Source organism: Salvelinus alpinus, chromosome 6 (assembly GCF_045679555.1).
Source record: "Salvelinus alpinus chromosome 6, SLU_Salpinus.1, whole genome shotgun sequence".
NCBI lineage: Eukaryota > Metazoa > Chordata > Actinopteri > Salmoniformes > Salmonidae > Salvelinus > Salvelinus alpinus.
In genome coordinates this window covers 47256543-47268403 of record NC_092091.1, presented here as the reverse complement: position 1 = coordinate 47268403, position 11861 = coordinate 47256543, and the positions used below count along the sequence as shown (strand labels likewise).

General features: G+C 42.1%; 1 protein-coding gene across 5 annotated transcripts in view; it reads right to left on the bottom strand.

Annotated features, from left to right (window-relative positions):
• The window catches only part of LOC139578761 (DENN domain-containing protein 1B-like), a 162110-nt gene that overhangs the window by 73568 nt on the left and 76681 nt on the right, over window positions 1-11861 (bottom strand). For 3 of the 5 annotated variants that reach the window (XM_071406748.1, XM_071406750.1, XM_071406752.1), the window contains 3 exons: window positions 5436-5495; window positions 4047-4100; window positions 3654-3764 (listed from right to left, as the gene is read on the bottom strand). In XM_071406748.1, the coding sequence (XP_071262849.1) occupies window positions 3654-3764; window positions 4047-4100; window positions 5436-5495 (225 nt within the window). The remainder of the gene's footprint in view (window positions 1-3653; window positions 3765-4046; window positions 4101-5435; window positions 5496-11861) is intronic. The other 2 variants (XM_071406749.1, XM_071406751.1) reach the window with 1 other exon arrangement.

Sequence of the window (11861 nt, the reverse complement as noted above, 5' to 3'; positions counted from 1 at the left end):
CCTCAAGGTGAGGCTCACTTAGCCCTCAATTGGCCTGCTTTACTCTCAGGTTAAAAGAGAAGACAGCGTATCTCTCTTCTAAGGATGGGGGGGGGGGTTCCTACCGAAACTAAGATAAACAGAAGAAATACATTTTTTTGATGTGATTTGTTCCTCCCCCTACCAACCGGGGAGGAAGGAGATGAGGTTGTAGGAGTCCAAAGGCATAGTTCATACTTCCTCTCACATTTAACCCAAACCAACTCCATGTCTATCTATAGCCGGCTAACACATAAGTGTTAGAGACGATTAAATCAAAAATAGACATTTGTAAGCGCTTTCTTTCTTTTTTTTCTTAGGGGCTCCACCAGAGAGCAGGTCGCGGGCGGCTAGGAGCCCTTATAAAATATTTGCCAAGCTAATAAATAATAGATGTGTGGAGCCAAATGGCTTACACGCTCCACAAAAGACCTGGTGCTTAATATTCCGTTCAGTGGAGAATCACAGATACAGCACAGATACAGTCCCCGAGAACAAATACTGGATTAGGGCTGCTTTAGGTGCTAGCCTTGGCCCTCTGGGACCTGGGGTCCTCCCAGTAATGAGCCTCTGCCTCGGTCTGTGTGTGAGTGTGAGTCTCAGATGGGTCAGAGATTATACAGCAACAGCCTGCTTTTGAAGGCACCAGATCCCATCCAGCCCTGACAGCTCTCCTAAGTCCTCACATAAACTGACCACATTAAACGCACAATACTATAAACTGAGAGAAACTGAACATATTAACACAATATCTCCCCTTAACAGGAGACAATCTGTGGACACTGTGTACCAACTATCATTCTATTCCCAAATAACTCACTCAGGAATTGAACAATATTTTTGCCCCCTACAATATCCACTGTTATTAATTCAATTTAATTGGAAAAATATATATTTTCCTTGCGAGACCTGCTTCAAGACAGTTATGATTGTATAGTGCACTCGGTAAGGAACTAATAACGTACTAATAACTGATTTATGAAAGCAAGCCGCTCAGAAGAATGCAGTTCATCAGTGATGTGAACAGGGAGCGTGGGTGGCAACAGACAGGTAACTATCAAAGACAACGTTGTTAGCCATCAAAGAGCACGTCGCAACACTTTCGTAGGAATCTGTTGTCTTATTCGGATGAGCTTGTTGCTCTGCCTTTAAAACATCTGCTTTGACAAGCAGTCAACCAGGCACACACTCTATGTGTGATGTTCACCAAGACAGGACCCTACAAACTAAAGAGTCTCTCTCCTGTCCGGGCTCAGAGTAACTGGGCTACAACTGCTCACCCACACCATTCTTTAACTGGTTTAGACTGGCCTGGGGGAGGAATAGGCAACATCAACAAACCTCAATTCTCAACTCTTCTTTTCTGCCTTTTCGCCAATCTTCTCTTTCCTCTTCTCCCCTCCCCCTCTCGCTAACCTCACACACCTCACCACGCCCTCTGCCCTATCCCTCCCTCTCCTCTCCTCCCCTTCTTCTCTCCTCCTCTCCTCGTCCAAAGGAAGACACCCAATTACCTCTGCTCTGCTCTCTCTGTGTGTTGACAAACGCCTGGTATCAGTGCAGAGCCACACAGGTGTACCACTAACAAGTAGATGGCACTGAGACACAGAGAAAGAGGGCATCGCAGTAACACCAGGCCACCCTCACACACAGTCACATCCACCCCTGCACACACACAAAAACAAATCTGCAACAAAATAAAAATGGGGGAACAAAAACACAGACTACAGATGATGCGCTGACCACCAGCCACCATAAGAAATGTGGCTATAGGGACAAGAGAGGAAAGAAAGACAAAAAGCAGACATAGAACAAGAGATGGAAAGAAAGGTGACAGAGTGAGAAAGCAGAAAGAGAGACCGAAAGAGAGCGACTAGGAGCTAGAGAGAAAGAAAGCAACGGGAGACGGAAAGAGAAAGCAGGGGAGGTTGATAGACTAGAAGAAGTGGAGAGTGAAAAGTGAGAAGTAAGTTTTAGGGCCAAGGCGCTGTGCGGTGGTGAGGCAGGCAGGCAGCTAGCACTCAGGGCCGTGGTGGATGGATGGTCCTAGTTAGCATAATACTGACAGCATGATGAGAAGGCTGCTGTCAGGGGCCTGCCGACTGCCTACCGAGGGGGCCAGGGCCCGGCGAGGCCAGGGGAGGGGAAGATGAAAGACACGGGCCTCCCAGCTGACTAGTTAGAGGAGGCCTGATGCAGCACAATTATACGGCGGCATGACAAGCCTGCATGCTCGGCTGACTGCCTCGGCCATCGCACCGCACCACCACACGCCTTTCAAAACAGTGGTACCACTCACCTCCGGTCACAAAACAGCAATAAGTCAACTGATGCATTGTTGTACCATCATGATTTATTCCTTTGCTGTTGGGCGCTTGCAGGCATGCCGCCATGTTCTGCTACACTGGCACAGCGGGATCACTAGGGACCCTAACACACAGGCAGGCCCTCTGCCTGGAGCCCACATAATGTATGCAGTGTCTAGTCTCTCTCCCATGCTCTCTCTCCCTCTTCTTCTCTCCATTTCTATCTTTCTCTTTCCTTTTCTCTCTTTCGCCATCTCTCAGAGGGACAGTGGTAGCAGGGGTCAGATGGAGGCCTAATCTCTCTCTTCTTTCTGCAAACTACTCTTTAAAAGTAATGCCAGGGATGGACTACGAGAAACACACACACACTACTAATAAAAAGGACAGCATGTATGTATTGATTGATGGACGAAGGGAGGGATGGATGGAGAGATGAACAATAAAAGGCTTATGGGTGGTCTAACGATGGGCGTCGACATATAAGTTAAATAAACCTCAGGCAGTTTGTCTTGTCGCGACGCAAAATTGTAAATCACACAGAATATCACTTCCAGCCGTCTGCTAAGAAAACAGCCGTCACCCGTGGCTCTGATAATTTACACCCTGTAACCCCCGGAGTCAGTGGGCACGGCTGGGGCTCTTAGGGGCTGACATGCTGAGGGGTGGGGGGGGGAAGAGGTGAGTGGAGGAGAGAGGTGAAATTCTCTAGGGGTTGGGTAATTTTCTACACCTTGCCCGGACCCCTCCACTCCCTCCTCAGGGAGACCTTGGGTTCCTCTCCCCACCCCGCTCCCCGGTTCCGCATTCCGGCCTGCAGGAAGATACCGGAGCAGAATGGTAGAGATAAGAGCGTGGATGACGTCACTCGTGCTCTCCCTCTCCTTGTCATAAACATTTGGTTCTGGTACTACGGCAGAGATTTAAATGCCTAATAACTGATAATAAACTATGTAAGAGAGTTAGAGCGTCTAATAACTGATAATTTAGGGCTTGTCGGCCATTAAAACCTAGAAGCTTTAAGACAAACAGTCAAATATAATCCTGCCTTAGTGCTGGCTTTCCTACTTGTTAGAGACTGGAGATAGAGGAGCCGGGTGACTGGAGGACCACTGAACTCTGTCCATGTGTGTGTGTGTGTCTGTGTGCATACATGCTTTCAAGCTGTGAACGTTTAGATATTAAGTTTGATGTAGTGCTGTAATATTAATGAGGAATGCCATGTTTAATCAGAAACATAAACCCTGGTTAATATAATGTTCCTTTAAAGCATGAATCTGTACCATACTGTAGTGTAGTAGTAGTATAGTAGTATAATGAAGAGGTACTCACAGTGCTAAGCTTGCTTGAGGTAATGATGATGCGTCTTTCGTGCAGCATGCTGGCGTATAGATGCAGCATATTGTTGACGTCCACCGCCACAAAATACTCTGTCAGGTTCCTCTGGATTGGGAAAACAGAAGAGACAGGACAGTTAGTGACTTTATAACGACACACTTCTCTGAGCATTAGGGATGGCTCTTTCCTGCAAATCGAGGACGTAACCATTATTACAAATTCAGGTCATAGGTTTACGGTATTTCACAGAAAACTCAAATGGACAGCACTCTCCAAGTAAAAACATTTCAATGATCAACTTCATTCAAAATGCAATATATTGTGCGCTCTATTCGACAGGGTAAGATCTAGGTCTTGCACGCTGGGAAACCAGAAGGGTAGACTTACACTCTCGGGGATTGTGGGCAAGCCGTTGATATCTGGGGCTATGAAGTAGGAGTGCTGAGGAAACACAAAGTATACGGAGAGAAGACAGGGTCAGCAACGTAGCGCAGCACGCCACTCATAGAGTGATCTAGAACTCCTCTTTCTGTGGGAATTGTCGAGCTTCCGTCTGTACTGACATAGCAAGGAGGGCAGCACTGACACACACACAAACACACGCACACACACTCACACACACACGGCAGCCCGGATCCCTATACCCTATAGATTTAAGATTGAGCTCTCTGGTGGGAAACAAGGTCTTTATTTCAGCATTAAAGAAAGCACAAACACACACGGGTTGTTGAGAGGATCAGAGAGCTGCCTGTCTCACTTTGGGGGAGCAGAGCAGGTTGACTGTTTGGATCAAAGAGGCCTGGACGGCACATTAACCACTCTTTACACTTTCAACTTCTCTCTCCCTGTCATGCCCTTCTTTTGATACTTTTTGACCCACACCATATGATGACAGACACACATACAAGTGCATGTGCACACTCATAAAATGAATTAACCCCAGCATTTTGCCTCCTTAGAAGAGCGCAGAGACAGTGAACCCATCGCCAAGCACTGGTCCAAAACTACAACACCCATAATCCCCCTCACCTGGGAAAAGTGATTAAAGCAATAGGCAAAACTACAGTCAGCCACAAACAACCTCTGATGACAATTCACCTAAATGAATGATGTAACCTAATTTGTAATTGCTGATGGCGATATTGTGCTTTATATGAGTCTGAGTCACTGTCACATTATTTGCTGCCTTGTCAATGTTCCAATGAATAATGTAAAATAATATGGATGCTGTCACCTCCAGGAATGGTGTCAGTGAGTAGCGTGATGTCTGAATGGTGCGTTATTGTCGCCTTATAAACCCACGGCACAGCACGATCATTGTATTCTCCTCAATTCAGTTCCATCAGTCCCAGGCCCTCGCTGTGTGTTTGCTTATCTGTTGTTGTTTTTTTTCAATCGATGTTTATATAAAAACATGAAATGTGGGTTAACGGGAAAGGCATCAAGGAGACTTTCTGAGCACAATTGCCTTTGCTTTAAACATGCACCATAAAAAAAATACTTTAAATATGCAGAAAGAGAATACAGTAGCATGGAACAACATTAATCATTCACTAAGTTTGATTGTTTTCCAGAGGAGAAGAAACAGACACCAAGGCCCAGGATATTTGCTTTTGTGAGATTTAAAAAGATAGCCAGGCTTATTTGGCCAAATTGGAAAGCCTCAGCTCCCATGCGGTTAGTGCAGCAGCAGCGGTTTAAAATTCCCCATCTCTTTCTCCCCTCCCTCCTTTTTCTCCCCGCTCTCTTGTTCACTCATTCTTCTCCTCCACTCACCGGCTGCTGGCTTGGTGCATCTCTCAGTACTTGCCCAGTGGCTATATGCAACAGCGCGGTCTTCACAGTGAAAGTGATAGAGAGCAAAACAGAGTTCACACTTGAAAGGGGACAATGATCTGTCTTTTTTTTCCAAGGCTGTCATGATAAAAACAAAAATTACTTTTTGTGGAAGATTCTGCTTCATCAATTAAAAATCAAACTTGTATTTTCTACAGAAAGCAGTTGAACCCTAACCTCTCCTCTCGGTGTGTTCTCAATGAACCTTGGTAATGAAAAATAAAAGCATATTAAAAGCGTGCCAGACTAAAAATGACAGAATAAATTGTATTTCCCCCCTCATAAGTCAGCACAATTCCACTTGTTAACCTTTCTAAGCAATGTATTGATTACTTAATATAGGCAACTGGAATTAATTGAACTGTGTAATTTTATAACCCCTAGAGACATTAGATATTACATTGAGAGAGAGGCTAGCTGATTTAATTAGTCTAAATAAAGAATAGCGGATCCTTATGGACAAAGACTAAAACCCAATACAGTAAAGTATGCATAATAACATAAATACAGAATTATATTTTAAACAATAGTTGCTTTTTTGGTAATTGAAAAACTATATTTTTGTTTTGTATACTACCCTCAAAGTACATTTCAGTTTCAAAACTATAAGTCCTACAAACACATGCTTAGTACTGGTAGAAAGGTAAGAAATGTGTGATTATGATAAAGGTGCCAAAAAAACTGAAATGTATGTTGTTGTTTTTTACATTGTCCCTATGTTGGGGAGTAAGATATTTGAAAGTCTAGCTTTGAAATAAAATACAGTACCAGTCAAAAGTTTGGACACACCTACTCATTCAATTATATATATTTTTTTACTAATTTCTACATTGTAGAATAATAGTGAAGACATCAAAACTATGAACTATAAAAATATATATATATTTGAGATTCTTCAAAGTAGCCACCCTTTACCTTGACAGCTTAGCACTTGTTGGCAGCTATTCATTCACTCTGCAGTCCTCAACTGAATTGAGATGGTTTGGGATGAGTTGGACCGCAGAGTGAAGGAAAAGCAGCCAACAAGTGCTCAGCATATGTGGGAACTCCTTCAAGAATATTGGATAAGCATTTCTCATGAAGCTGGTTGAGAGAATGCCAAGAGTGTGCAAAGCTGTCTTCAAGGCAAAGGGTGGCTACTTTGAAGAACATCAAATATAAAATATATTTTGATTAGTTTAACATTTCTTTGGTTACTACATGATTCCATATGTGTTACTTTATAGTTTTGATGTAGAAAATGTAGAAAATAGTAAAAAATAAATAAATAAACTTTTAATGAGTGTCCAAACTTTTGACTAGTACTGTTTGTCACCAATTACTGTTCCAAAATGTATATATTTTTTTTAATTGATTAAAAAAATAGATACTTTAACTTAATGGTGGCGCTCTAAACATGCGCAAACAGCCATTTAAAAAGTGCAGGGCTTGTGCAACGTGCCATGCTTTCATTTTTTTACGATTAGAGGAATGATCTATACTGATCAAAAATTTAAAAGCAACATGTAAAGTGTTGGTCCAATGTTTAAAGAGCTGAAATAAAAAAAATCCCAGATATATTTTTTTTAATGTTAATTTCTCTACCATAAGCTGCTTCCAACAAATTTGACAGTACGTCCAACCGGCCTCATGCCGGCAGACCACGCCAGCCTAGGACCTCCACATCCGTCGTCTTCACCTGTGGGATCGTCTGACAGTGGGTGGGTGGATGCTGAGGAGTATTTCTGTCTGTAATAAAGTCCTTTTGTGGGGAAAAACTCATTCTGATTGGCTGGGCCTGGCAACCCAGAGGGTGGGCATGGCTGCCAAGTGGGTGGGCCTATGCCCTCCCAGGCCCACCCATGGCTGCACCCCGCCAAATAATGTGAAAGCCATTGCTAAGGTCTAATAAAATTATTGCAATTGACTAATTTCCTTATATGAACAGTAACTCAGTAAAATCGTTTACATTTTTGCATGTTGCGCTTATATTTTTGTTCAGTACACATTAGAGGAGAAAGCGAAGTCTCTACCTAGCCAATGATGTACATATATCCCCTGTCTGATTCCGAGATCGTCCACTAGACAGCAGTAGGATATCACATGACTTCTATTGGCCACTTGAAACCAGTTGCGACTGGTTTGGGTAGTGAGTCACTGTGCCAAAATGGCTGAACGGATTTTCAAGCCTGACATCTTAAAAAGACCTTAGCAACCAGGGAAATAAATAAATAAGACACGGACAGGTGAAGAAACTTCAAACCTCTTTTCCCATTCACTTTTCCTATTGTAAATGATGAGGTAGATCAATGGTGCATGTGGAGGATGCATACAAGGTAATGTGGAAGGAGAAGGAAATGCATTGCTTTACAATGACCATCAGGGTATACCCTTTCCATGCATACTAAATGTTTGCACTTTTAGTGGATTGACCTACATTGCATACTCTATGAATATGACCATATTGTGCATGATTTATGGCCATCAGTAAGATTTGAGTTTGATTTCCAAAAAGACAAGGACTGTAGCTTTCAAATGATATGTCACGTTCAATTTTCTGACGAAAAATGTTGTGGTGGGAGTGCCCCCAAACTCGCTGGGAAATTTGCTGGACCCAGTACCAACCACTCAGAGTTTAACTTTATGGCTGCAGGGGCAGTATTGAGTAGCTTGGATGAAAGGTGCCCAGAGTAAACGGCCTGCTCCTCAGTCCCAGTTACTAATATATGCATATTATTATTAGTATTGGATAGGAAACACCCTGAAGTTTCTAAAACTGTTTGAATGATGTCTGTGAGTATAACAGAACTCATATGGCAGGCAAAAACCTGAGAAAAAATCCAAACAGGAAGTGAGAATTCTGAGAGTGGTCGATGTTAAAGTCATCGCCTATTCAATTCCCTGTAATATATGGATCTGTTTGCACTTCCTATGCCTTCCACTAGATGTCAACAGTCAGTAGAACGTGGAATGAAGCTTATGCTGTGTTGTGGGACCGGGTGGGAGGTGTTTGAGTCAGTGGTCTGGCAGAGTGCCAGTTCTTGGTCACGCACATTCCTCATGATATCGCCATGCGTTCCATTACTTATAGAGACTGAAAGGAATGCTCCGGTAGGAACATTATTGGATATAGATGATAACAACATCCTGAAGATTGATTCTTTACTAAGTTTGACCAGTTTATTCGACTTGTAATATAACTTTTTGAAGTTTACGTCCGACGTTTGCCTGGATCTGCATGAGCATTTGGACACGTGTACTACACATGCTAGCAAAATTAGTTAATTGGACATAAGTAATTGACATTATCGAACAAAACAACGATTTATTGTGGAACTAGGATTCCTGGCACTGCATTCTGATGAAGATAATCAAAGGTAAGGGAATATTTATGATGTAATTTCGTATTTCTGTTGACTCCAACATGGCGGCTAATTTGGCTATTGTTCTGAGCGCCGTCCAAGATTATTGCATAGTTTGTTTTTTCCGTAAAGTTTTTTTTAAATCTGACACAGCGGTTGCATTAAGGAGAGGTATATCTATAATTCCATGTGTATAACTTGTATTATCATCTACATTTATGATGAGTATTTCTGTTGAAACAATGTGGCTATGCAAAATCACTTGATGTTTTTGGAACTAGTGAATGTAATGCGCCAATGTAAACTCAGATTATTTTATATAAATATGAACTTTATCAAACAAAAAATGCATGTATTGTGTAACATGAAGTCTTATGAGTGTCATCTGATGAAGATAATCAAAGGTTAGTGATTCATTTTATCTCTATTTCTGCTTTTTGTGAAAGCTATCTTTCGCTGGAAAAATGGCTGTGCTTATTGTGGTTAAGTGGTGACCTAACATAATCGTTTGTAGTGCTTCCGCTGAAAAGCATATTTGAAATCGGACACTTTGGTGGGATTAACAACAAGATTACCTTTAAAATTATATAAGACACATGTATGTTTGAGGAATTTTAATTATGAGATTTCTGTTGTTTGAATTTGGCGCCCTGCACTTCGACTGGCTGTTATCATATCATCCCGGCAACAGGATTGCAGCCATAAGAAGTTAACAGCTTAATGCCACTTGTATTTCTAAACAAAGTGTAGCCCAGTCTCCTCACCTACAGTTGAAGTCGGAAGTTTACATACACTTAGGTTGGAATCATTAAAACTCATTTTTCAACCACTCCACAAATTTCTTGTTAACAAACTATAGTTTTGGCAAGTTGGTTAGGACATCTACTTTGTGCATGACACAAGTAATTTTTCCAACAATTGTTTACAGACAGATTATTTCACTTATAATTCACTGTATCACAATTCCAGTGGGTCAGAAGTTTACTGTGCCTTTAAACAGCTTGGAAAATTTAGAAGCTTCTAATAGGCTAATTGACATCGAGTCAATTGGAGTTTTTACATTTTAAAATGTTTATTTCATCTTTATTTAACCAGGTAGGCTAGTTGAAAACAAGTTCTCATTTGCAACTGCGACCTGGCCAAGATAAAGCAAAGCAGTTCGACACATACAACAACACAGAGTTACACATGGAATAAACAAACATACAATCAATAATACAGTAGAAAAATCTATATACAGCATGTGCAAATGAGGTAGGATAAGAGAGGTAAGGCAATAAATAGGCCATGGTGGCAAAGTAATTACAATATCGCAATTAAACACTGGAATGGTAGGATGTGCAGAAGATGAATGTGCAAGTAGAGATACTGGGGAGCAAAGGAGCAAGATAAATAAATAAATACAGTATGGGGATGAGGTAGATTGGATGGGCTATTTACAGATGAGCTATGTACAGGTGCAGTGATCTGTGAGCTGCTCTGACAGCTGGTGCTTAAAGCTAGTGAGGGAGGTAAGAGTCTCCAGCTTCAGAGATTTTTGCAGTTCGTACCTGTGGATGGATTTCAAGGCCTACCTTCAAACTCAGTGCCTCTTTGCTTGACATAATGGGAAAATCAAAAGAAATCAGCCGACCCCAGAAAAAGAATTGTAGACCTCCACAAGTCTGGTTCATCCTTGGGAGCAATTTCCAAACGCCTGAAGGTACCACGTTCATCTGTACAAACAATAGTACGCAAGTATAAACACCATGGGACCACGCAGCCGTCATACCGCTCAGGAAGGAGACGCATTCGGTCTCCTAGAAATGAACGTACTTTGGTGCTAAAAGTGCAAATCAATCCCAGAACAACAGCAAATTACCTTGTGAAGATGCTGGAGGAAACGGGTACAAAAGTATCTATATCCACAGTAAAACGAGTCCTATATCGACATAACCTGAAAGGCCGCTCAGCAAGGAAGAAGTCACTGCTCCAAAACCGCCTTAAAAAAAGCCAGACTACAGTCTGCAACTGCACATGGGGACAAAGATTGTACTTTATGGAGAAATGTCCTCTGGTCTGATGAAACAAAAATAGAACTGTTTGGCCATAATGACCATCGTTATGTTTGGAGGAAAAAGGGGGAGGGTGCAAGCCGAAGAACACCATCCCAACCGTGAAGCACAGGGGTGGCAGCATCATGTTGTGGGGGTGCTTTGCTGCAGGAGGGACTGGTGCACTTCACAAAATAGATAGCATCATGATCAGGAAAATTATGTAAATATATTGAAGTAACATCTCAAGACATCAGTCAGGGAGTTAAAGCTTGGTTGCAAATGAGTCTTCCAAATGGACAGTGACCCCAAGCATACTTCCAAGTTGTGGCAAAATAGCTTAAGGACAACAAAGTCAAGGTACTGGAGTGGCCATCACAAAGCCCTGACCTCAATCCTACAGAACATTTGTGGGCAGAACTGAAAAAGTGTGTCCGAGCAAGGAGGCCTGCAAACCTGACTCAGTTACACCAGCTCTGTCAGGAGGAATGGGCCAAAATTCACCCAACTTATTGTGGGAAGCTTGTGGAAGGCTACCCGAAACGTTTGACCCAAGTTAAACAATTTAAAGGCAATGTTACCAAATACGAATTAAGTGTATGTAAACTTATGACTCACTGGGAATGTGATGAAAGAAATAAAAGCTGAAATAAATCATTCTCTCTACCATTATTCTGACATTTCACATTCTTAAAATAAAGTGGTGATCCTAACTGACCTAAGACAGGGAATTTTTATTAGGATTAAATGTCAGGAATTGTGAAAAACTAAGTTTAAATATATTTGGCTTAGGTGGAAGTAAACTTCCGACTTCAGCTGTATCTCACTCCTATTCCTCCACTCTTCCTTATCCAAGCGCTCCTCTAACTCACTCTCATCTCGCCACTCTCTTTTCACGAACCCATCTGTCTCAACTATATCTTCCCTCCTCTCCCATCACTATTCTCTCCTCCCTCCGTTTTCCCCCTCCCTCTTCTTTGCAGTGTACAGCA